General features: G+C 46.7%; 1 protein-coding gene across 6 annotated transcripts in view; it reads right to left on the bottom strand.

Moving 5' to 3' along the window:
- Window positions 1-27,372, bottom strand: part of FAT3 (FAT atypical cadherin 3) — a 671,890-nt gene that overhangs the window by 103,276 nt on the left and 541,242 nt on the right. For all 6 annotated transcript variants that reach the window (XM_056561437.1, XM_056561434.1, XM_056561436.1 and 3 more), the window contains 3 exons: window positions 8,466-8,662; window positions 8,131-8,284; window positions 6,407-6,640 (listed from right to left, as the gene is read on the bottom strand). In XM_056561437.1, coding sequence (XP_056417412.1) covers window positions 6,407-6,640; window positions 8,131-8,284; window positions 8,466-8,662 — 585 coding nt within the window. The remainder of the gene's footprint in view (window positions 1-6,406; window positions 6,641-8,130; window positions 8,285-8,465; window positions 8,663-27,372) is intronic.

Genomic DNA, 27,372 nt, shown 5'->3' with positions numbered 1-27,372 from the left:
CTGCTGTCAGGAGAGAGGGAGGAGTCAGGAGCTGGTGGGGCACCACCACACTGACAATAAGAGGACTACACAACCTGCTGTCAGGAGAGAGGGAGGAATCGGGAGCTGGTGAGGCACCACCACACTGACTATAAGAGGACTACACAACCTGCTGTCAGGAGAGAGGGAGGAGTCGGGAATCGGGATCTTGTGAGGCACCACCACACTGACTATAAGAGGACTACACAACCTGCTGTCAGGAGAGAGGGAGGAGTCGGGAGCTGGAGACAACACAAAAATGACAATAAGAGGACTACACAACCTGCTGTCAGTAGAGAGGGAGGAGTCAGGGAGCTGGAGACAACACCATGCTGACTATAAGAGGACTACATAACTTTATGTCAGGAGGAAGGGATTTGCTGCGGAGCTGGTGAGACAACATCACAATGGCAATGATAGGACTACATGACTCCAGAAGAAAGGGAGGAGCCTGGGAGCTGGAGACAACACCACACTGACAATGAGCAAATTACGCAACTTGCTGTTAAAAGAGATGGATTCGCTGTTGAGCTAGTGAGACTTTGCCACACTGACATTGAGAGGGCTACACAGTGTCCTGTTAGGACATAGGGATTTGCTGTGGAGTTGGGGAGACAACATCACATTGACAATGAAAGGGCTACACAACTTCCTGTTAGGAAAGAGCGATTTGCTGTTGTGCCGGTGAGACAATAGCACATTGACAATGAAAGAACTACAAAGCTTCATTTCAGTGCTGATTCAAGCAAAACCAAAGCCAGTACAATTTGTGATAACAGTATATTAGTAAGTTATATATATTGGGGTGATAGTTTTATCTATATACGGAATACTCCTTAAAATTTAATCCCATAACACTATATATCAGTCTGCTCAGCTTTTCCTGCTCTATTACATGATACCTGCAGATTGCACTGTATTTTCATGTGGTAGGTTCCTTTTAAGCAGGCAGTGGTAGTGATCAGTGCCAGAATTCTGCGGTGTGTGAATACAGTCTAATTTAAAGGTGCGTGTTAAAAAAAAACTTAAACCATGAACCATAAAAAAGTGGGCAAACAAGGGTTAATTTTCTTGTCTGCTACAGCTCTGCTACAACTCTGCTACATCTCTGCTATTCAGCTACAAGCTGGTTTTGCATACATTTTTTGCTGATCCAGCTCCTGACTACCTCTGGCTTTGTTGCGGCACATCTGCATTCGGCTCCTGTCTGCTCTGATGAGATCTGAAGGGACGGTACATGCTCGCTGCTCCTTCCAGTCAGGCTGAGTCATTTCACTGCTAATTAAAACAGAATGCAGAAGCCGCCGCACATCCAGCGATAATTTATTTCTTGTCGCGGAATCTTGTGTAGTTGGGGTGTTGCTGGTTTAGGGAATATTTATAAAGTGCCACATTCCAAAGCATCTAAGCAGCTTAGAGGTGTAAGAATAACAAATGACACTGTATGTTTAATACGGAGCCTGCATATTCCGCTGCGGGTATGTGAGCTTGGCGAACAGTATTGAAGGTGTTTATGGTGAAACACATTTTATTAGACAGGGCGTTTATTATACCAACAAAGAACTAAATACTGATATAATGTATAAGAACTATTCCCCACACTGTAAATCTTCATCATATAAAAACAACAATGGTCAGTCGGGTATATGTAGCCAGTTACATTCCCTTTGTCTTCATGTCTCACACTTAAAGTGTTATAGTATGGTATCCTTAAAGAAGCCCTCCAAACTACAGGATGACATCATTACTGCTAGCTCACAGACCACTCCCCCTCAAGCTCTATCTGTATACTGCTGCTGCTATCTCTATGGGATCAGGATATTTAGAAGTTATGCACCTCCCTCCAGATTTACATGCATACTGCTGTCACTACTATCTCTATGGGTTCAAGGTATATAGTAGTTATATATAAGTATAGGAGGTTGAGGATGGGATAGGAGGACTGGATAGGAGGTCGGGATAGGAGATCGAGAGAGGAGGTCGAGATAGGAGTACTGGATAGGAGGTCGGGATAGGAGGTCGAGATAGGAGGATGGGATATGAAGACAGGATATGAGGACGGGATAGGAGGACGGGATAGGAGGACAGGATAGGAGGTCGAGATAGGAGGACAGGATAGGAGGTCAAGATAGAAGGTTGAGATAGGAGGTCAGGATAGGAGGACGAGATAGGAGGATGGGATAGGAGGTTGGGATAGGAGGTTGAGATAGGAGGTCGGGATACAGGGCGAGATAGGAGGTCGAGATAGGAGGCTGGGATAGGAGGTCGAGATAGGAGGTCAGGATAGGAGGTCGGGATATAAGGTCGAGATAGGAGGTCGGGATAGGAGGTTGAGATAGAAGGTCAAGATATAAGGTTGAGTTAGGAGGTCGAGATAGGAGGACAGGATATGAGGATGGGATATGAGGACAGGATAGGAGGTCAGGATAGGAGATCGGGATAGGAGGTCGAGATAAGAGGACGGGATAGGAGGATGGGATAGGAGAATATGAAGTAAAAAGCTTCCTCTGTTGATTTTCCTCCACAACAAGGATTAGGAAGGAAAAACTATATAGTAGTTTTACACCTTCCCTTCAGCTCTATTTGTATACTACTGCTGCTATCTCGATGGGATCAGGATATATAATAGTTATACACCTCCCCTCTAGATCTATCTGTATATTGCTGTTGCTTTCGCTATGGAATCAGGATATATAGCAGTTATACTTAGGCATGTACTACACCGTAGGCCATTTATTTGAATGTAATACTGCATTTTCCCAGTAGTGGCCGCTGCAGTAGAACTATATGACCAGCCACAACTAACTGCGACCCATTGGGTGTGGGTCCATGATGATCTTAGAAGTGGCAGACATAGACAGTAGAGAGCCCCTGTGCAAACACAGTATGTGGGCTCATTGCTCTCTATCATCTCATTATAGAGCATTTGCGGGAGTTAAGAAGACAAAGTGCAGGGAGAACGCAGAAGGGGTAATGTAATGCATTACTTTTGTTGGGTCCCCTTTAAGCAACCTTAAGATTTTGTAATTTTATTTAATTGACAACCATAAAAGGGGTTATCAAGGAAAACATTTTTTTAAATATATCAACTGGCTCCAGAAAGTTAAACAGATTTGTAAATTACTTCTATTAAAAAATCTTAATTCTTTCAGTACATATGAGCTGCTGAAGTTGAGTTGTTCTTTTCTGTCTAAGTGCTCTCTGATGACACCTGTCTCGGGAACTCCCCACAGCAAACCTCTTCTACTCTGTGCAGTTCCCGAGACAAGCAGAGATGTCAGCAGAGAGCACTGTTCCCAGACAGAAAAGAACAACTCAACTTCAGCAGCTGATAATTATTGGAAGGATTAAGATTCTTTAATAGAAGTTATTTACAAATCTGTTTAACTTTCTGGAGCCAGTTGATATGTAAAAAAAAATGTTTCCCTGGAATACCCCTTTAAGATTTTATCATTTTATTGAGCCTTTCCCTCTAGTAAAAAGTTAGAATGTTTTATTTGTTTTCTTTTTAATAAAATCTGGACCAATCTTTTTTTTGCTTTCTGCAAAACTTTTCCGAATGGCGTGACAGAAGCTCAGGATCCGGTATGTTACAATTAAGGTGTATATCCTGGATACATTTGGCAGCGTTTAAACCTCTGTCAGATCCAGCAAGTCCTCCCTTTGAACTATATATTTCTTTTGTGAGAAAAATGTCTTTGAAAAAATGGAAAGTCCACAGAAATGTCATTTTAATAGTGGCGGTAAGAATATATCGTGATGATACGGCCTCTTTTTTGATTAAATTGCTAACACGGAAAGTTCAAGCTGAGGCGATCGGCAAGAAAAAGAGAGAAGGGAGAAAAAAAACAAAAATGTTCTAGCTCTGGGCTACAGGTTTTCTGATACATCAAGATCAACCTGAAAATGACTTTGTGTTTTAGAACAATTACTAGATATTCACTTTATGCCCCTGATCTGATCTACGTGTCTGACAACTACTTCTGTCCTCTTAAGCCATAAAATCCTTTGAATGTTAAAATAAAATCCTATTTTGGAGCTAAAAGTAAAGATTTATCCCTGAAATTACCCAATGTTCTGTATAATCCAGTAGTGCCTTGCATCCTGGAAAAAGGGGAGAGTGGAAGAAGACCTTTTGGACTCTCTTAGAGTAAAACCCACACTAGATTTGAGCACCCAAGACTCTATTAGCACAGTGCAAGAAGAAGAAAACACTGGAGGCACTCACGGTACTTCGGTCAGAGCAGGCTTCTTTGTTCAGGTAGCGACTAAACACATGTTCTGGCGGGGCGCCAGGAGCTAGCGCGTGGGACGATAGCTATTTCGTGCCGATCCCGGCACTTCCTCAGGTCACGCCTGGCGTGACCTGAGGAAGTGGCGGGATCGGCACGAAATAGCTATCGTCCCACGCACTCGCTCCTGGCGCCCCGCCAGAACATGTGTTCAGTCGCTACCTGCTTTGACCGAAGTACCGTGAGTGCCCCCGTGTTTTCTTCTTCTTGCTTTGTTGAGATTGCCGTTTCTCTATATATGGGTTGTGCACCAGGAGAAGTCTATCACTACAGGAGTTGCTGTCTTACCGCTGCACCAGTCAAGTACCCTGTTGTTCACTATTAACGATATCCACCAGTGCTGGCACCTGTACCTTTTTCAATGTCTATTAGCACAGTAATACCTTAGCACCAAGAAAGAGACACTGACCGTTCACGACCACCTCTGGGTGCGTGCGGCCTCTGTTGAGCTGTGTTAGGGTGCTTTCATTGTAGTGTACGGTTGCTGGATCCGGTTGGGAGGGGTGAAAACCGGCCGCTCCCGTATCCCAGCCGGTTCCAGCCCGAACCCCATTCATTTCAATGAGCCGACCAGAGTCAAACGCTGACTCCGGTTGTCTCATTTTTGCCCCGTATACAGTTTTCTGATCGGACATAAAACAGTGGTATACCACGGTTCTAGGTCCGGTCAGAAAATCGTATTCGGGGAAAAATGAGACAATTGGAGTCAGCGTTTGACTCCGGTCGGCTCATTGAAATGAATGGGGTTCGGGCTGGATCCGGCTGGGATACGGGGGCGGCCAGTTTTCGCCCCTCCCAACCGGATCCAGCAACCTTACACTACAATCGTAGTGTGAAGGCACCCTTAAAGGTTCCTCTATGGAAAGTCCTTATTATAGATTTGAGACCTTACATTTGCTAAATGTCCCCTCTGATAGTGTGGGGAGTCAGAGGGGACACTCAGTCTAAATGGGTGTACTGGGAAGTGGTGGTCTAAGGACGGGGTCTCCGCCTTAGGCCTTAGGTATTGAAGTATTTGCCTTTAGTTTATTCATGGGGACAAAGATACGTATAGCTTAACTGCTATGTATTTGGCTGTACCATATTGCCACAAATTATTAGTGCCTGAATCGTGGCTACTGTTCAATGTCTATGGGGGTATGCGCTTGTCTAAAATCTAAGTCCTTTCTATCATAGCATTAGGATGTCTTTCTAGATTACCTCCATCTGGCCTTTACCTGACCCATCTCTGTTTTTGTTTGATAAGTATGTTACTATCTTCCAAACTCATTTTTATCCCCAATAAATGGATAAGTGTCAGATTGTAGGGGGGTGGGGGGGGGGGGGGTTCCGACCACATTTATCTCTTTGGGACAGCCTTCGTTCTCTATGGAAGAGCTGAAGCGTTGTACTCGTGTATCTCTAGCTCTCTCATGCAGGGGGCGCATTGACCACCGCTTCATGCCAGAGGGCCGGGGCGCCAGGCAGGACATCAGTGGTTGTAACCCCCTTCCGTCTGACACATTTTAGTAAACTGGACTACTCCTTTAAATTAGAGGCACATTTAAGACAGTTAAACCTTTAGATCTAAAAATATAACAAAAGTAAAAATTACTTATTCATGGAAAATTTTGGCCCTACAGACTTGGTCATTTCTCATGCCCCTGGCTTGATGCCAAATTTGAGAAAAGCTTGTAGGGTCAAAACATCACCAATAAGATATTAGCATTAATAACTTTTTTTTCTGTATTAAAGATGACATCGCTTTTTATTTTATTTTTTTCATTTTTGAATCTACAAAGTCTAAGATAGTCCCTACATGAGGCGCCAAGGCTGGCATGGGTTTCTTGACATTCTTCGTTAAGAAGATGCATCTTAAGTGATATTTCATCAGTGTTCCCCAAAAAGGTTTCCCAAAAACCACAAGGTTCTCAGAGATCACAAGTACAGAACCAGAAGATGTTTGGCATATGGGCAGGAATCTTCCAGGAATGGAGCTGAGAAAGTATTGTTTTTGTCATCCCGTATGTCCTTTGAGGTAGTGAGTGAGGAGTTTAGTGGTTCCAAAATGGTGAAGAGTTTGAGAACCACTGCAGACCTTAACATGGATTACTCACCAACATCAGGGTCATTGGCCTGCACCCGCGTCAGCAAAGCTTTGGTGACTGTATTCTCATAGACACTGGCAGTGTAATAGTCAGAGGAGAAGACCGGAGGGTTATCATTGACATCTTCCAGAATTAGGCGGATTTCAGACTGGCAAAATCTTCCTCCTCCATCTGTGGCTCGAGCAATTAAATTGTACACTGGAATCCTCTCCCGGTCCAATGGGGCCATGGTCTTCAGCTCACCTGCAATAGATTGGAAAAATAAAAGATGACAACTCAATGTGTAGCATATGTCTTATATCCCTCGCAGGTGGCTGCTACCGGCAACGTACACAATTTAATCTTGGTCTTCACGCACATGAGGGCAATTAAATCTGAACTGGAAACTGACACCGTGTTTCCAGAATCAGACCCAAAAGATTTTGATTGTTTTGCAAGATCGTCCTCCGTCACCCACCGGCTTCAGATTCTCAACATTTAATTAAAATACATGAGGTTGGCCAAACGGAAAAGACGCTTTATGGTTAGCAGCTTCGTAAAAATCCCAGAAGTTATAAAATATGGGCAGACTGCCAGACTCACAAATGTATTTTTTGGATTTTTGTTGTTGTTTTTTAACTTTAATATTTCTTGTAAGCTGTCCACAAGGCTGGAAAACTTTACTTTAAAGAAGGGAGGTTTTCTTTATTTATTAACTCCAAGTGCTGTATTATAAACATTTTGCCCACCCAATGCCCCCCCAGCTGAGACATTTTGGACTGTGGCTTTAGGATGTGCTAAGTTTATTTACAAACAAATTCATAAAGCAATATCTATGAAAGAGATGAAAATTTAGACTTACAAAATGGCATACTTGCCGATTTTGTCAGGATAATCCCCTGACCTGGCCCCAAAAGGAACAGGGTGTGTGTAATCCCCATCCTATTGGCCTTTTGGTTCTTCGGAGGTGTTTCCAGCATTCATAAGGGTGTTGGTTAAATGTCCTTTTTCAAGGTTTTAAAATGCTGGCATTTATGACGTAGGCAGCATATCCATAACTTTGGTCATGATACATTGTACAAAGAAAATCTACTAGGGGTGTGCCCCTATAGAAAGTATTATAGGTCTTTTTATAGCTGATTTGGTATTTACTTTATTTGGCCTCTCCCTGGGTTGACATCCAACTATATATATATATATATATATATATATATATATATATATATAGCTTTGTTTACTGGAACAAATGAAGAAATGTCCAGCGCAGGTTCCAAGTATTGCGACAAATGTTTCTTCAGTGGTAACACAACATGATGAAAGATAGGTGACGCGTTTCAGCCACAATCTGCGGCCTTAGTCAACGACTAAGGCCGCAGATTGTGGCTGAAACGCGTCACCTATCTGTCATCATGTTGTGTTACCGCCGAATAAACATTTTTCTAATTGCTTGGAACCTGCGCTGGACATTTCTTCATTTGTTCCATTGTTGCTTGAGTCGTGGTCCGGTCTCGTCCGAGATGCAGGAAGGGTGATCGAGTGAGCTGTGCCTCATACTTGAGCTTTGTTTACTGTAACACTTGGGTGGCTGCGGCACTAAAGCAAGCACAGCAACATTTTCATTTTGTTAATTGTTGGGGGGGGGGGGGGGGAGGGGCAATGTGCCAAGCCCCCACTGAAATGCCCTCAATGTAAATTCTTAAAAAATAACTGGAATCTTAAATTAAAGCCAATTGCCCCTTTATGCCTTTACTTACCACTTTCAGCATCTAAATAAAAGTTATCAGAACCAGGTCCATGAAGGGAATAGTGGATCTCAGAATTGATCCCAATGTCTGCATCTCGGGCACTGATCTTGAGCAGCATCTTATTGGGAGGAATGTCTTCCGGAAAGGAGGCTGCATTTACAACCTATGGACAGAAAGTCCCCGTTTAGTATACTGTATCTACCCGATTCAAAGCTTCAATGTATATATATATCATTGTGAACTTGTTCTTTAACATGCTTCTTGGTATTAGAACAAAAAAATTGCATAAAGGAAACCCAAAAAGTTTCAGTCCATTAAAATACAAAAACATAACTCTACTGTACCTGGTCACAAACGGGGCTGTTGTCATTGACATCGGTGACATAAACTTCCACAACAGTTTGAGACACATAAAGGCCATCGGTTGCAGTGATGTTGAGGAAGAACGTATCCTGTTCCTCCCGATCAAGGGACCTTTTCACGTAAACTTTCCATTCATTTTCGATGAGCCCTAAGGCAAACTTCCCCTTGGGGTTACCTCCTGACAACAAGAAATAGCAAATATATGTCTTAAATAACTACTTAATAGAACAGTACATTTTATGAATGTGCCTCTTAATTTTTTTCTGAAGAACCAACAATCTGTGCTTCAGAGCTGCTCTTTGTACTGTAACTAAGTACCGGATGATATTGTCGGCCATTTTCTGGCACTCGGAGGGGAGTCTTTAGTCTCTCTATGACAGTGTTTCCCCAACCAGTGGCTCTCCAGTATTCGACTGTCCGGGCTCAATGAACAACACTGCTCTATGATGTCCATATAACTTTGGCTACATTCACACTTTGGAATTTCCAAGTGGAAAAAATTTGTTAAGAATATCAGGTGCAGCAGCCTTTCCATTGTCTTCACTGAGATTCTGCTGGACCGTGCATGTCCACTGGGGCGGAGGTTCCGTAGTGTGAACATAACCTGCAGAGAACATATAGACTAGGGTTGTTTCCATGAGACTCCTTTAAAGGAGATATCCAGTGGTGAACCCAGTGGTGAATAGTGTTGAGCGGCATTGGCCATATTCGAATTTGCGAATATTCGCGAATATATGGACGAATATTCGTCATATTCGCGAATATTCGCATATTCGTAATATTCTCGTTTTATTTTCGCATATGCGAATATTCGCATGTGCGAAAATAAACATATGCGAAAATTTGCATATACAAAAATTAACATAAATGAAAAATTCGCATATGCGAAAATTAACATATGCTAATTTTCGCACATGCGAAAATGTGCACACCAGTATCACACAGTAGTAGTAGAGCCTTCTTTACACCACATAAGCTGTAAGCAGAGAGGGATGATCACTGTGATGTGTACTGTGAAAAAAAAGAATATTCGTAATTACGAATATATAGCGCTATATTCGCGAATTCGCGAATATGCGATATTCGCGAATAAAATTCGAATTGCGAATATTCGCGAGCAACACTAGTGGTGAACAACTTATCCCCTATCCTAAGGATAGGGGATAAGTTGCAGATCGCGGGAGGTCCAATCGGAGCCCCGACAGCCGGCGGGAAGGGGGCGTGTCGACCTCCGCAGGAATTGGCGGCCGACAAGCCCCCTCAATACAACTCTATGGCAGAGCCGGAGCGCTGCCTTCTGCAATCTCCGGCTCTGCGATGTCGGCCGCCACTTCGTGCAGTGGTCGACACCCTCTATCTGGCCGGATAGCCTGGCCCCCGTACAGAGAGATCGCAGGGGGCCCCAGCGGTCGGACCCCCCGCAATCTCAAACTTATCCCCTCTCCTTAGGATAGGGGATAAGTTTTTCACCACTGGATTACCCCTTTAACTACTTAGAAAATGTCATTACCTATTGGTCATTCAACCAAGGAAAATGAACAGATCAGTTTTACAACAATTCATATTCCGGACACCATTTTATTGTCATAAAATTAAGTGCAAGGTCTTTTTTTACAGTCATTTTTGGACAGTTTATAAAAGTCATTTTTCGGCCATTTTTGTCAATGAGCCCTGTGGTTCTTAAAGTGTTTTTTTGCCCATATGAACAAGCCCTTGATGCAGTTTTCGATGTCGTTGTTTGAGCCAAAGTGGATTCAAAAGAAGTTAGAAGAATACTTTCTGCTGGGTCCCCTTTTGGCTTTGGCTCAAAACAACTGCACCAAAAACTGCCCAAACCAATCAAGTTTATTGTAGCAAGATGATAGCAAAACAGTGTGACAAAAGTACTGGGACACAGCCCAGTGCAAAATATGGATTAGAAGTATATAACAACAGTGAAACAACAACAGGTCAGGCATACAACATAAGTCACCAATACCAGGGTAGGCTCGGGGCAGCCAACCAGTAAATAAAAAAAATAAAACAGTGAGGTGAGGTCAGTATACAGAAATTGAATAACAAATATCAAGACAGTAGGACGATGTCAGCCAGGGATCCCAGACCACAGTAAATCACTCCGTAGAGTCATCTCTCATTGCATTAAAGGGGTACTCCGCTGCTCAGCGTTTGGCTCCTCAATGCAAGTCTATGGGAGGGGGTGTGTCATGCCCCCTCCCATAGACTTGCATTGAGGGGGCGGGACGTGACATCATGAGAGGGCGGGGCTATGACGTCACGAGCTCCCGGCTCCAGCATTCGGAACAGGGAGGCGAGGTCAGTATATGGAAAGCGAATAACGAATATCAAGACAGTAGGACGATGTCAGCCAGTGATCCCAGACCACAGTAAATCACTCCATAGAGTCATCTCTCATTGCACTAAAGGGGTACTCCGCTGCTCAGCGTTTGGAACAAACTGTTCCGAACGCTGGAGCTGGAGCCGGGAGCTCGTGATGTCATAGCCCTGCCCTCTCATGACGTCATGCCCCCTCCCATAGACTTGCATTGAGGGGGCAGGTCGTGACATCATGAGGGGGTGGGGCTATGACATCACGAGCTCCCAGCTCCAGCGTTCGGAAGAGTTTGTTCCAAACGCTGAGCAGCGGAGTACCCCTTTAAGATTTTCAGACTGCATGATCAGGTTAACCCTAGCTATCACTCTGTCTAAAACTCTCATTTGTGAGGTGATGGTACAGCTGGGCGGAATCCATAATTATTTCATTTAATAAAAGTAAAGTTGACGTGATGAAGAAAAATCACCAGATAGCCCTAAAGAGGGGTCATAGGAGGAAGAGTGCAGAAGATAAGCCTTAATTAAAGGGAATTTATCAGGATGAAGGCTGAGGAGGAGAGCGGGAGATGAAGCAGAACAACCTTTTATTAGCCTGGAACACTGACATTGAGAATGGCAATAACACTTTTCCACATCATTAAACCACATGGAGACAGATCCTCCTTGGTTAAACTCCTCTGAAGTCCAGAGAAAAAGAAAAAAAAAGGTAGATCCTGTATCTAAAATGTAATTTTGTTTCACAAAGGAACCTTGGGCTACTTGCTGTGATGAAGCAGAGCTAAGTGAGTCTTTTTCGACTGGTTGGGTTCACCGGAGGAAATAATTGTGAGGTCCATCCTCCACCCATACTGAACAAGTCTACCATATCTCCACCAGTAAGTACAGGCATAACGTATCATGAATAAATGATACCAGGTTATATGTCAATCCCCCCATAATACACAGACCCCAGTGATAAGTGTTTGGCTCCAAAGTCAACTTTCCGGGTCACTTCTTTAGTTCCATAGCTGTTAATGTAATGTTTCTGTGGCATTGTGAATAAATGTGCCCTTCAGAAGTTCCCAGTACACACAATATACAGACCCTAGCTTGCTAAGTCTCGCCAGGGTTTTTGATTATTTTCTGCATTCCCGCTATCTGACCCAGCTTTCCCTGGAAGAGATATGTGCTTCCTGATAACTAGTGTCCACAAACAACAGATACCTTGGGGAAATATAGAGAGCCCCAATGACCATTCCTGTCACTTGCTCAGGCCCTATGGAGTAAATGTACCAAAAAAAAAAAATACTTAAAGGGGCATTCCAGGAAAAAAACTGGCTCCGGAAAGTTAAACAGATTTGTAATTTACTTCTATTAAAAAATCTTAATCCTTTCAATAATTATCAGCTGCTGAAGTTGAGTTGTTCTTTTCTGTCTGACAACAGTGCTCTCTGCTGACATCTCTGCTTGTCTCGGGAACTGCACAGAGTAGAAGAGGTTTGCTATGGGGATTTGCTTCTAAATTGGGCGGTTCCTGAGACACGTGTCATCAGAGAGCACTTAGACAGAAAAGAACAACTCAACTTCAGCAGCTCATTAGTACTGAAAGGGTTAAGATTTTTTTTAATAGAAGTCATTTACAAATCTGTTTAACTTTCTGGAACCAGTTGATATATAAAAAAAAGTTTTTTGCTGGATAACCCCTTTAACACAGGATATGAGATAAATATCCAATAGAAGCAGGCCGTGTCTGTCATTATTGAAGGCTCCCTCCAGCCTAAGATGTGGGTCCCAGAGGGAGCTGCATCGAATGGACAGTGGATATTACATACATTCCCGTATAGGAATACCCCTTTAAATGGGTTGTTTTGTTTCACTAGGAAAGCCCCTGCTTAAAATATTGACCTACTGATCATTTTCCGGCAATCAGTCCAAGATTTCCAATAGAGTGGCCACTGCTGGGGAAATGTGGTATTACATGGCAGGCATCCATGTAATACAAAGAGATCTATGTAATACAAAGAGAGTCAAGCAGCCAATGGCCTGTCACAAAGTAGCGGAAATTAACAGTGAAATTTAGGTGCGATTTAGGTGGTTATTGTGTATGAATCCAGTATAACATGTGACACTTTGTTTTACTCAGAATGTCCTAGAGCTGACTTTGTCATCGATCTGTTTGTTTTGAGTATCAGGCTATTTCTTCGAATTAACACAATGCAGTCCTACGGTAAAAAGCCCCCACAGAGCATGTCATCACCCCAAGCTGTGTTAAATTACATACTCAGCGCCGCTACCTTATATTCTGCAGTGCCTTTAAGAACCCATACATTGCAAACTCCTCTAACTACTTCGACTTGGAGGTCATGGAGAGAATGTTCTGCTCGGTGACTCAGTCCTTGTATCTGGTGCTGTACGTTGCGTGATCATTAATCATAAGTGTTACCCCGTAAAGGTGGCAGCGACAATGTATTTTCTGTACACTTTATGTTAGGCGCTAAGGTGCCTTAGTGGCAGAGATAATGGGCGCGTACATAAATAGGAAATGCATGAAAGAATTAGATATTTTAAATGAATGGACATAGATATTATTATGGGGTATCAGCAGCATAGAGGGCATTTCAGAGTACGGGTTGCGGATAGCACACAACATGTTGCATCGAGACTTTAGAGCGGTGTTTCCCAACCACATCGGCGATCTCTGGAATCTCAGTGAGCAGCGCGTGTGGTAGACGGCACACACTCTATTCATTTTGATGAGTGTGCCGGAGCTGCCCGAGTACAGCACCTGGGTCTCTTCGGCACACCCATATAAATAAATGGAACGTGTGCAGTCTACGGCACACGCTCCTCATTGAGAGCTGTTCTCTGTTCCAGAGATCGTGGGGGTCCCAGTGCTTGTACCCTCCATAATCAGCTACTTATCCTGTGTATAGGAGATAAGTTAATGTTGGCTTTAAATCAACTGATCAGTGGCTGTGCTACAAGTTGTACTCCTCCTCTTCCACCGATATGATCCTGATGGCCTATCCTAAGGATTAGCCATTAATATACAATGAAACCTCTTTGAGATGACCACTCAAAATTGGTCTTGTAGAGGGGAAGTCTTCTCAAAAAATGTGTAAACAAATGGGGAACTAAAAATCTGGACTGGGTAAGGAGGTGGTCTTTTCAAAGAGTTGGGTTTTTGGAGAGGTAAAAAAACTCCTGCAAAACACCTTCAATTAAATGTGAACGGGCCCTAAACCTGTAAGTAAAAGCTTGGCTGAGGCAAACATAGCTCAAGTGTATAACTATTAAAGGGATGTCAGGGATTTTTTCTCTGATGGCTTACCCTTAGGATAGGCCATCAGTATCTGATCATGGTGGGTTGACACCCGGCTCCCATCTGTTGAGTCACAGAAGCCCATCTGCAGTTACCAAGCATGGCCACTGCACAACGTATGCAGCTGCCTGCTTCCAGCACTGTTCAATGTGCATGTGGGCAGAACCAACCATGTACACACCATAGTGGCTGCTTTGGTTCCTTTGCAGAGAGCGGGTCCCATCCTGGTTGGTTCCATTCCTTTTTGTATTAGTAAAAAAATACAGGGAACCTTATTGTCGGAAAATAATGAAGGGCAGTATTGACCAATAGGGATATATAAACCAGACTGTTATATCCTGGTGGGCAAAATCAGATGCCATATAGGAAGCCTGTTTCAATATTTGCTACGGGGCCCTCTTTTTTCTATGTACACCAGGTAGTTCTAGGTGTTGAACTTCTCAAATGGGATATTAATAGCCTATCCTTAGGATAGACCATCAGTAAGAAAAAGTTTAGAAAACTCCCTTTAGCATTTTTCCCCATCCAGTATTGGACTTGAGCTCTGTTTTTTGTCCACGTCTCCTAGGCATATGCCCTAGAGGATACAGTATATACTGCCTAGGTCATTCTAGAATGTAATGTGCTTGTTATGGAGCAGATTACTTTGTCTCCCTAAGCTATTCACGATGATTGAAGGCGCCAATGCACAAACCGGCACTGGAGCTGTCAGCAACTTTTACCGTTGAAAGTAAATTTCCACGCTTTCTCCAGTGTATACATACTAAGTGCCTCTTTAAGGCGGAATGATTAACAATACTTCATTAATTTCCAGTGCGATTCTCAAGTCAGCCGCAACGTATCGTGAAATAAAGGGCGGAAGGGAAAGGGAAAAAATATCCAATTACAATCCACCAATCCACTGCTGGTTGACGCTGCTGTGTATTAAAACCAGCTTAACGCCAGTCTAGGAGCAATTTCATTAAATATCCCACAGATTTGCTTCCATACGCTAACAATCCGGCATCTCCTATCCCCGCGCAGCGCTTATAAGTCATCCAGGTAGGGAAACGGCACCGTATCATTTTCCTTCGCAATCACCATTAAAACAAACCAAGTGGATCTCATTATACATACGATTATTATTGGTTTTAGTAAACCTTTCTTATAATGTAAAAATGACGGAATGGATCATCGCAATGTGACATAAGTATCGCCATGGAGCTAAACGCCGCGCATTTCCCTAACTTGCTAGAATAATTGTATTGATTTTTGCTTTATTTTAAAAGCAGTTTACAGACGGCTGAGAGTCCCGATGGCACTTAACAAAACTTTTTGGAATATATGTGGAGACGGGAGCTCGGGGAGTTGGAGGAACGTCTGTGTGCTTTGAGACTATAAAACTTCAATGATGATGTTTTAGTTGTTTGTTTTATAGGTGTTTAAGCCTCAATTCACTGCTTCAGCTTCTAGAAGCCAATTCGGGATAGGTAATTGAGGAGTAAGGGTCGGTAAAACGATCATATTATCAACTGGTTCTGGAATTTAATTATAGATTATAGCAGCATTTCCCAAGCTGTGGCAACACAGCGCTGATAGCTGTCAGGCCATGATGGGAGTCGTAGTTCTGCAACAGCTGGAGAGCCATAGGTTGGGAAACTGTCACGATCCCGGCTGGTAGGAGGTGGATTCTCTGTGCCAGAGAGGGATTGGCGAGGACCGTGCTAGTGGACCGGTTCTAAGTCACTACTGGTTTTCACCAGAGCCCGCCGCAAAGCGGGATGGTCTTGCTGCGGCGGTAGTGACCAGGTCGTATCTACTAGCAACGGCTCAACCTCTCTGACTGCTGAAGATAGGCGCGGTACAAGGGAGTAGACAAAGGCAAGGTCGGACGTAGCAGAAGGTCGGGGCAGGCAGCAAGGATCGTAGTCAGGGGCAACGGCAGGAGGTCTGGAACACGGGCTAGGAACAAACAAGGGAACGCTTTCACTAGGCACAAGGGCAACAAGATCCGGCAAGGGAGTGCAGGGGAAGTGAGGTATAAGTAGGGAGTGCACAGGTGGAAACTAATCAAGGTAATTGGGAAGATTGGACCAGGCACCATCATTGGTGCACTGGCCCTTTAAATCGCAGAGACCCGGCGCGCGCGCGCCCAAGGGAGTGGGGCCGCGCGCGCCGGGACAGGACCGACGGAGAGCGAGTCAGGTACGGGAGCCGGGGTGCGCATCGCGAGCGGGCGCCACCCGCATCGCGAATCGCATCCCGGCTGGAGGCGGTGCCGCAGCGCACCCGGTCAGTGGATCTGACCGGGGCGCTGCAGCAACGAGGATGAGGCGAGCGCTCCGGGGAGGAACGGGGACCCGGAGCGCTCGGCGTAACAGTACCCCCCCCCCCCTTGGGTCTCCCCCTCTTCTTGGGGCCAAAGAACCTGAGGACCAAAAACTCAATTTTTCCGTGATGAGGTCCGAGGCACATTAGGAGGGGTTCCGTGCGGTAACGCACGGCACAGTCCAATCTTTCATTGTTAACACAATTGATGTAGAGGGGTCTGGCGAGACTGGTCACAGGGACGTTGAACCTGTTGATAAGAGAGGCCAAAAAAAAATTTCCTGCAGATCCGGAATCCAAGAAGGCCATAGTAGAGAAGGAGAAGGTAGAGGCAGATATCCGCACAGGCACAGTAAGGCGTGGAGAAGCAGAGTTGACATCAAGAACTGTGTCACCTTTGTGCGGAGTCAGCGTACGTCTTTCCAGGCGGGGAGGACGGATAGGACAATCCTTCAGGAAGTGTTCGGTACCGGCATAGTACAGGCAAAGATTCTCCATGCGGCGTCGTGTCCTCTCTTGAGGTGTCAAGCGAGACCGGTCAACTTGCATAGCCTCCACGGCGGGAGGCACAGGAACGGATTGCAGAGGACCAGAGGAGAGAGGAGCCGGGGAGAAAAAACGCCTCGTGCGAACAAAGTCCATATCCAGGCGGAGCTCCAGACGCCATCCGGAAAAACGCATGTCAATGCGAGTGGCAAGATGAATGAGTTCATGTAGGTTAGCAGGAGTTTCTCGTGCGGCCAGAACATCTTTAATGTTGCTGGATAGGCCTTTTTTAAAGGTCGCGCAGAGAGCCTCACTATTCCAGGACAACTCGGAAGCAAGAGCACGGAACTGAATGGCGTATTCGCCAACGGAAGAAACACCCTGGGCCAGGTTCAGCAGGGCAGTCTCGGCAGAAGAAGCTCGGGCAGGCTCCTCGAAGACACCACGGACCTCAGCGAAGAAGGACTGGACTGTGGCTGTGGCAGGATCATTGCGGTCCCAGAGTGGTGTGGCCCCAGACAAGGCCTTTCCAGAAAGGAGACCACGGCAGAGTCTAGAGTCCTCATCAAATTTGTCCGGCAGGGACAAGCAGGGGTTAGGAGCGGCCGGTTGCTGCGGAGGAGTTGCAGGAGCCGGCGGAGGAGATGGTTGTTGCAGCTGCTGTGTCTGTGACTGAAGTTGCTGTATCTGCGGCAGCAGCTGCTGTATCTGAGACTGAAGTTGCAGAGTCACGGTGGTCAAGTATGCCAGCTGGTGATTTCGTTGGGCAATCTGTCGGGCTTGCTGGGCGACCAGTGTGGGGAGGTCGGCGACAAGTGGCAGAGGAACTTCAGCGGAATCCATGGCCGGATCTACTGTCACGATCCCGGCTGGTAGGAGGTGGATTCTCTGTGCCAGAGAGGGATTGGCGAGGACCGTGCTAGTGGACCGGTTCTAAGTCACTACTGGTTTTCACCAGAGCCCTGCCGCAAAGCGGGATGGTCTTGCTGCGGCGGTAGTGACCAGGTCGTATCTACTAGCAACGGCTCAACCTCTCTGACTGCTGAAGATAGGCGCGGTACAAGGGAGTAGACAAAGGCAAGGTCGGACGTAGCAGAAGGTCGGGGCAGGCAGCAAGGATCGTAGTCAGGGGCAACGGCAGGAGGTCTGGAACACGGGCTAGGAACAAACAAGGGAACGCTTTCACTAGGCACAAGGGCAACAAGATCCGGCAAGGGAGTGCAGGGGAAGTGAGGTATAAGTAGGGAGTGCACAGGTGGAAACTAATCAAGGTAATTGGGAAGATTGGACCAGGCACCATCATTGGTGCACTGGCCCTTTAAATCGCAGAGACCCGGCGCGCGCGCGCCCAAGGGAGTGGGGCCGCGCGCGCCGGGACAGGACCGACGGAGAGCGAGTCAGGTACGGGAGCCGGGGTGCGCATCGCGAGCGGGCGCCACCCGCATCGCGAATCGCATCCCGGCTGGAGGCGGTGCCGCAGCGCACCCGGTCAGTGGATCTGACCGGGGCGCTGCAGCAACGAGGATGAGGCGAGCGCTCCGGGGAGGAACGGGGACCCGGAGCGCTCGGCGTAACAGAAACACTGGTCAATATGGAGACCTGTAGACTTGGTAGGAGAAAGTGTTTAGTTACTCACTCAAAGTCATGGAATATCAGTTTAAATGGTCACTCTCATTAACCCCTTAATGACGCAGGGTATTTTCCGTTTTTTGCTATTTCATTTTTTTCCTCATCACCTTCTAAAAATCATAACACTTTCAATTTTGCACCTAAGAATCCATATTATGGCTTATTTTTTGCGCCACCAATTCCACTTTGTTGTGACATTAGTCATTTTACCCAAAAATCCACGGCGAAACAGAAAAAAAAAAATCATTGTGCAATCATTGTGCAAAAAAATTGAAGAAAAAATGCCATTTTGGGCTTCCGGGCTTCCGTTTCTACTCAGTGGATTTTTGGGTAAAAATGACGCCTTATCTTTATTCTGTAGGTCCATATGATTAAAATGATACCCTACATATTTAGGTTTGATTTTGTCGTACTTCTGGAAAAAATCATAACTACATGCAGGAAAATATATACGTTTACAAATGTCCTCTTCTGACCCCTATAACTTTTTTTATTCTTCCGCATATGGGGATGTATGAGGGCTCATTTTTTGTGCCCTGACCTGACGTTTTTATCGGTATCATTCTTGTTTTCATTGGACTTTTTGATCACTTTTAATTCACTTTTTTATGGTATAAAAAGTGACCAAAAAAACGCTATTTTGGACTTTGGAATTTTTTTACGTGTACGCCATAGACTGTGCGGTTTAATTAATGATATATTTTTATAGTTCGGACATTTATTCACGTGGCGATACCACATACGTTTATTTTTATTTACACAGTTTTTTTTTTATTGGGAAAAGGGGGGTGATTCTGACTTATATTATGGAGGGGTTAAATGATTTTTATTAACACTTTATTTTCATGACTGCCCCCTAGAGGGCTATAACACTGCACACACTGATCTTCTACACTGATCACTGCCTGGCAATAGCCCAGCAGTGATCAATGTTATTGCTGCTCAACTGCTCCTGCCTGGTTCTCAGGCACGGAGCAGTCATTTAGCGATCGGACAGCGAGGAGGCAGGCAGGGAGCCTCCAGCTATTTCATCGCGGCAGTCTCGAACAGCTCCACTGAGTTAACCGGCACAGTTTACTTTAGACGCGGTGATCAAAACAGTGATATCCGGTATTAGCCGCGGGTCCCGGCCATTGATGGCCGCTGGGACCGACACGATAGGACGCGGGGTCAGCGTGTAACGTCATGTAGCGGGAAGGGGTTAAAACAATTTTTTGCAATTGCACTCTTTGTGGTAAATAAAAAATCTTTCTAATGTACTTTGTTTAAAAAAAAAAAAAAAAAAAAAAGTTTTCTATGTTTTATTTATGTTTAAAAAAGCTGCCACTAGGTGTCTCACTACTTGTCCAGGGGAGTCCAAAGTTGCACAAACTTTGGACTCCTGCTAGCCTGTCAGAAGTCCAAAATCAGGAAATGCAGTCTGGAGTGATGAGGGGAGTGTGTGCAGCCTTAACCAATCATAGCTTATCTCACATTGAACTGCTCTGGGCTGTGTGTAGCAGAATGAGGGAGGAAGTACTCCCCTGTATGGCTTCACATGATGTCACACCTGCAGGGTAACGCCCTTTCCCAGTCTGTGAATCTGACTGAGACTTAGCAGAAAATACAGAGCAATATCAAGGTAGAAAACTAAAAAATTATCAAAATAAAGGCAGGGGGTGGTTTATCATAATGGGGGCACTGGGAGATTATAACATTTAACAAGATCATGACAGGTACTCTTTAAAATAGAGAACCTCCATGCCACGATTGGATTGATGCTACTTACACCGGTGTGCCTGGTTGAAGTTCTGGTAAAGTTGTGACTTCCTCTGTGCTGCAGTTTGTCAGACCATGATGGGAGTTAAAGTTTTGCTACAACTGAAGAGTCATAGGTTGGAGAACAATGGTCTATATGGAGACCTGTAGACTTGATTGCAGAAAGTGATGGGTAACTCAGACAAAGTCAACTGGTACCAGTAGAAGATAATGAACCCCCTTAGCACTATTAGATTGGAACAAGTTACACCAGGTTGCATAGTCCAAATTCTCCTCAAGCTATGACCTTCTTGGTGCTAAAGGCTATGCTGGTGCTTTAAAACAACTGAAGAATAACCATTTGGGGAACACTGGTCTATATGGAGAACTGCAGTATTGGAGGAAGTTTGGATGTACCAGTAGACATGAACTCTATGCCATGACTGGACTTGTGCTTGTTCTGATAAAGCTATAAATGTGACACTAGGTCCTAATACTATATAGAGTTGCCATGAGCAAATTAAAGTTCAACATGTGTTTCTAAGCTACTGGATAAGAAACACTAATCTAAGGGAGTCCCTGGCATTCGCCCTTGATACCATTGCAAGAACATCCCTACTGTAGATAATGGGCCTTGAAACGGGTCCCTGCTGGTAAAGGCAGTTACGAAGTTGACTTGAAGACAGCAGTACCAGAGGATGGCCAATGTCAGGAGACAAAGCCACGGGTCATAGCCATGGGTACTCTGCCCCTAGACATCATATCCCCTATCCAAAGTCCGGCAGCTGGCGATCTCCCTGCTGCCACAAGCATTCGTTTAGAGCATCGGGTGCAGCGCCGGAGGCTCATGACGTCCCTCCATGCCATGCCCCCTCAATGTAAGTCTATGGGAGGTGTGACATCAAGAGCGGGATGCGACCGTGATGTCACGAGCCTCCGCCCCTCATCGCCAGTCATCCAGCACGGAGCAGAGTTTGCTCCATGCACCGGATGTCTGGAGTGCCACAGCCGAGATCGCGGGGGTCCCCAGCGGGGGTCCCCAACGATCAGATATCTTACCCCCTATCCTTTGAATAGTTGATAAGATGTCTAGGGGCAGAGTACCCCTTTAAGAGGGCAAGCCAAAAACTGAAAGTGATGCCAGAACTTGGGAGAAATAGGATTATGGAGGCTAGAAGCAAGTAAAGACCAGAAACACTCAAGGAAGGGGAACAAATTGACCCTAACTAGAGACCATATTTAGGATGGACATAGGAAAAGCATTGAGTCGCAAATAGAACACTCGTCCAACCAAGGTCAGGAAGCTGGCAGAACAGTATAGTCACAATTGGGTATAGATAGCATTGTTATAAAGCTTTACTAAGTAGGCAGCAGCCTGTTAACCAAGAGATGAGTAGCAAGCTGGAATATTTCAGGAAACATTTGCTAGCCTGATAGCAGTGCTAAAAAGCTTAACACTTCAGGCCCTTAGTGGATTCCTAGGCTGTTTTGGATATTGTCCCATTAGATATGGTAACTTGGACATCCTACAGTACGAACATATATTACACATGGTGGTGGTGGTGTCACAGTGTGGGGCACCCGGACAACTATAAATGTTGCACTATTCCAGAAGATTCCTAGGAAAATATTATCCGTCAGCTGTCGGCATTATTAATCGTTTATAGGTGACTAGATACATGACAAGAATATATTTTGCATTTAGGATAGGGTTTAGTGGCGCCCATTAAATCAGCCCCTCTCATTTCAATTACATATTCATAAATGTAATTTACACTACTATGTATATCTACAGTTCTTGATATTTTCCGCCACTGCTTGAGGTAATGGATACTCTTGAGAGAAGTAGGGAGGCCATCATGATAAAGGGAAAGAAGAAGAGTGAATTAGTCCAGGTGTTCTCATGTGAGACATCCAGGAAGGTCTCTTATCTAATCAGATGGAGCCGGTGTGTAGCGTTGACCTATGTCAATGACTCCCATCTGCTCCTCAAAGAGATGGCTTCCTAAACCACTCCTAGAACCAATCCACTTAGCGTGCACTCCATCACCTTATACCACTGATTTGTTACACGTTAATTGAATCAATTCCAAAAAATCTTTACTTAACAGTTGATCTGAGTTGGGTAAGATGCTGATAACAAATACTAGACTTTAGCTCTGTTTTATTCCTAGTATTTAAAGGGGTATTCTGGGCAAAAACATTTTATCCCCTAATCCAAAGGATAGGGGATAAAATGTCTGATAGCTTGGGGCCCGCTGCTGAGACCCCCTGAGATCTCCGTGTAGCACCCGCATTCTGCGGGTGCAGAATCTCCAGTTTCGGAAACGTCCAGGTTTCCGGGACTGGGGATGTGACGTCACGCCACGCCACCTCCATCCACGCCCCCTCGTGGAAGTTCATGCCCTGGCAGAGGAAGCTACAAGACCTTGACAGAACCCTATCTACCAAGATCAAGTCTCTTAAGTTAGTATAAATGTATTGGGTGAAATCACCACAAGACCCAGCAAGGCAACAGGGCTCCCAAGGGGTTACGCTGCATCCTCTCACTCTGCACCAGACTGTCTGTCCATGGCATGTAATACCATCTGCACCCAGCTCAGTAAAGACAGTTATCCGTAACCTGACGTCATTGTGTTCATTTACTCCCCATGTCTGGCCCAGGAGAAGCTGTCTACAACCTCAGGCCGTGTACAGGCTAACGGTGCCCTGGCATCACAAAGTGATTGTTACGCCTAGCGCTCCGGGTCCCCGCTCCTCCCCGGAGCGCTCACGGCGTCTTTCTCCCTGCAGCGCCCCGGTCAGTCCCGCTGACCGGGAGCGCTGCACTGTCATGGCCGTTGGGGATGCGATTCGCACAGCGGGACGCGCCCGCTCGCGAGTCGCATCCCAGGTCACTTACCCGTCCCGGTCCCCTGCTGTCATGTGCTGGCGCGCGCGGCTCCGCTCTCTAGGGCGCGCGCGCGCCAGCTCTCTGAGACTTAAAGGGCCAGTGCACCAATGATTGGTGCCTGGCCCAATTAGCCTAATTGGCTTCCACCTGGTCCCTGACTATATCTGACCTCCTCCCATGCACTCCCTTGCCGGATCTTGTTGCCTTGTGCCAGTGAAAGCGTTTAGTGTGTCCAAAGCCTGTGTACCTGAACTTCTGCTACCCATCCTGACTACGAACCTTGCCGCCTGCCCCCGACCTTCTGCTACGTCTGACCTTGCCTCTGCCTAGTCCTTCTGTCCCACGCCTTCTCAGCAGTCAGCGAGGTGAGCCGTTGCTAGTGGATACGACCTGGTTGCTACTGCCGCAGCAAGACCATCCCGCTTTGCGGCGGGCTCTGGTGAAAACCAGTAGCCTCTTAGAACCGGTCCACTAGCACGGTCCACGCCAATCCCTCGCTGACACAGAGGATCCACTACCTGGAAGCCGAATCGTGGCAGTAGATCCGGCCATGGATCCCGCTGAGGTGCCGCTGCCAAGTCTCGCTGATCTTCCCACGGTGGTCGCTCAGCAATCGCAGCAGATTGCCCAACAAGGACAGCAGCTGTCGCAGTTGACCGCCATGTTACAGCAACTTCTGCCTCTGCTACAGCAGCAACCATCTCCTCCGCCAGCTCCTGCACCTCCTCCGCAGCGAGTGGCCGCTCCTAACCTCCGCTTGTCCCTGCCGGACAAATTTGATGGGAACTCTAAACTCTGCCGTGGATTTTTGTCTCAGTGTTCCCTGCATATGGAGATGTTGTCGGACTTGTTTCCTTCAGAACGGTCTAAGGTGGCGTTCGTAGTAAGCCTTCTTTCAGGAAAGGCCTTGTCTTGGGCCACACCGCTCTGGGACCGCAATGATCCTGCCACAGTCACAGTCCAGGCCTTCTTCGCTGAACTCCGGAGTGTCTTCGAGGAGCCAGCCCGAGCTTCTTCTGCCGAGACTGCCCTGTTGAACCTGGTCCAGGGTAATTCTTCCGTTGGCGAGTACGCCATACAATTCCGTACTTTTGCTTCTGAACTATCCTGGAATAATGAGGCTCTCTGCGCGACCTTTAAAAAAGGCCTATCCAGTCGCATCAAGGATGTGCTGGCCGCACGAGAGATTCCTGCCAACCTCCAAGAACTCATCCATTTGGCTACCCGCATTGACATGCGTTTTTCTGAGGGACACCAAGAGCTCCGCCAGGAAAAAGACTTAGATCTCTGGGCACCTCTCCCACAGCATCCTTTGCAGTCTTCGCCTGGGCCTCCCGCCGAGGAGGCCATGCAAGTGGATCGGTCTCGCCTGACCCAGGAAGAGAGGAATCGCCGTAGAGAAGAAAATCTCTGTCTTTACTGTGCCAGTACCGAGCATTTCTTGGTGGATTGCCCTATCCGTCCTCCACGCCTGGGAAACGCACGCACGCACCCAGCTCACGTGGGTGTGGCGTCTCTTGGTTCCAAGTCTGCTCCTCCACGTCTCACGGTACCCGTGCGGATTTCTTCTTCAGCCAACTCCTCCCTCTCAGCCGTGGCCTGCTTGGACTCCGGTGCCTCTGGAAATTTTATTTTGGAGTCGTTTGTTAATAAATTCAGCATCCCGGTGACCCGTCTCGTCAAGCCGCTCTACATTTCCGCGGTCAACGGAGCCAGATTGGACTGCACCGTGCGTTACCGCACAGAGCCCCTCCTCATGTCTATTGGACCCCACCTTGAGAGGATTGAGTTCTTCATTCTCCCCAACTGTACCTCTGAGGTCCTCCTCGGTCTGCCTTGGCTCCGGCTTCATTCCCCCACCATTGATTGGACCACCGGGGAGATCAGGAACTGGGACTCTGCCTGCCACAGGAAGTGCCTCTCCCCCCCTCCCAGTCCCGTCAGGCAAGCCTCTGTGCCTCCCCATGGCCCCCGTCCTGGTGTCACACTGCCCCGTGCCAGGCCTCGCCCTCTGCCCTCCCTCCCCATCCCCACTCCTGCTGTACTGCCTGCCGTTGAGGAAACCCTCCATTCTTTCCCGGTGTCCTCATCCCAGGGGAGGCAGTTACCGGACAAAGAGAAGGGGAGACCTAAGGGGGGGGGTACTGTTACGCCTAGCGCTCCGGGTCCCCGCTCCTCCCCGGAGCGCTCACGGCGTCTTTCTCCCTGCAGCGCCCCGGTCAGTCCCGCTGACTGGGAGCGCTGCACTGTCATGGCCGTTGGGGATGCGATTCGCACAGCGGGACGCGCCCGCTCGCGAGTCGCATCCCAGGTCACTTACCCGTCCCGGTCCCCTGCTGTCATGTGCTGGCGCGCGCGGCTCCGCTCTCTAGGGCGCGCGCGCGGCAGCTCTCTGAGACTTAAAGGGCCAGTGCACCAATGATTGGTGCCTGGCCCAATTAGCCTAATTGGCTTCCACCTGGTCCCTGACTATATCTGACCTCCTCCCATGCACTCCCTTGCCGGATCTTGTTGCCTTGTGCCAGTGAAAGCGTTTAGTGTGTCCAAAGCCTGTGTACCTGAACTTCTGCTACCCATCCTGACTACGAACCTTGCCGCCTGCCCCCGACCTTCTGCTACGTCTGACCTTGCCTCTGCCTAGTCCTTCTGTCCCACGCCTTCTCAGCAGTCAGCGAGGTGAGCCATTGCTAGTGGATACGACCTGGTTGCTACTGCCGCAGCAAGACCATCCCGCTTTGCAGCGGGCTCTGGTGAAAACCAGTAGCCTCTTAGAACCGGTCCACTAGCACGGTCCACGCCAATCCCTCGCTGACACAGAGGATCCACTACCTGGAAGCCGAATCGTGACAGTGATAAGGTATCTCCTAGCACCCCCCGTGGTACCACAAGGGTAAAGGGGTTATCCAGGAATAGAAATATGTTTTTTTGCAAAAAAATTGCCCCACTTCGGTACTCAAGTTGCTTGTGGTATTACAGATGATGAATGGGAATATATACAGTATAGTCGGAGGTCTGTATTAGGAGTACATGTCCCTAATTGTACTCCATTCCCACCCCCTGAGTGTATAATCCCACCCATCACCTGTTAGACTCTCCTATTATTAAAATGAAGTCCTCGCCCATCTGACTGATTCCCTGAATTATCAGACAAAATATATTCCCACATATTTTAGGAACAGCAGGGCTTATGAAGAAACTGTAAAAAGGAGTGTGATCAGGGAACCCTAAGCTATTTAATGACATTTGGGAGACAGTCGGTCCACAGTTTTTCTGACTGATCCATTTGGACATTTGTTTTGGTATTTGATATAGTTTCAGTGATACATATTAAAAATTCTTTATTTATTTACTACCTGAGTACCTGGCAGTGTCCGTTCTTCCTACCTAAACCTTGTGGGAGAGGTAAAGCAGCGTTATTCAGGAGACTGGGAAAGCTGGGTGGCACGCATAATGCGTGCCACACATCTTTTCCAGTCTCTTGAAGCCCAAGCAGTGATAGGCTGCTTGTCTTCCCTGCTTTCCTCACTGCAGCAGTGCTGCCATGCCCTCTCCCTGCCCCTGCACTGGTGTCTTCTCTCCCTTTTTTCTGCCATAATAAATCTTCTCTCCCCCGGGTGACCCGGTCCCGTCCCCTCTCCCTGATCCATACGGACTTTTGTGGTGATACATGAACTGCAGAAACAGGGACAAAGCTCCCAGGATTCCAGACCTGTGCATCTCCCAAAAAATAGATAAAAAGCTCACAGAGATGTTGGTTTACCTAATAAAATAAGTTATTCTGCAATATGGCTGAGATATTGATCTTCACACCTTCTCTGCTCTGTGCCGCACGCTATACATGAGCTTCAGAAATGGAAACACAGAATATACTGTATTCTGTCTCCAAGGACCTTATATCCTGTATGGGGCTTGCTTACTGTCCCTTTCTCAAAATATTTAAAGGGGTACTCCGCCCCTAGACATCTTATCCACCATCCAAAGGATAGGGGATAAGATGTCTGATCGCGGGGGTCCTGCCGCTGGGGACTCTCGCAATCTCCCTGCGGCATTCGGCGTTCATTTAGAGCGCCAGAGGCTCGTGACGTCACAGTCATGACGTCATGGCCACGCCCCCTCAATGCAAGTCTAAGGGAGGGGCATTACTGCTGTCATTCCCCCTCCCATAGACTTACATTGAGGGGGCGCGGCGTGATGTCACAAGCGG

The sequence above is a fragment of the Hyla sarda genome, chromosome 2 (assembly GCF_029499605.1).
Source record: "Hyla sarda isolate aHylSar1 chromosome 2, aHylSar1.hap1, whole genome shotgun sequence".
Lineage (NCBI taxonomy): Eukaryota > Metazoa > Chordata > Amphibia > Anura > Hylidae > Hyla > Hyla sarda.
Note: the sequence above shows the minus strand (reverse complement) of the source record. Positions and strands in the feature narration are given on the sequence as shown.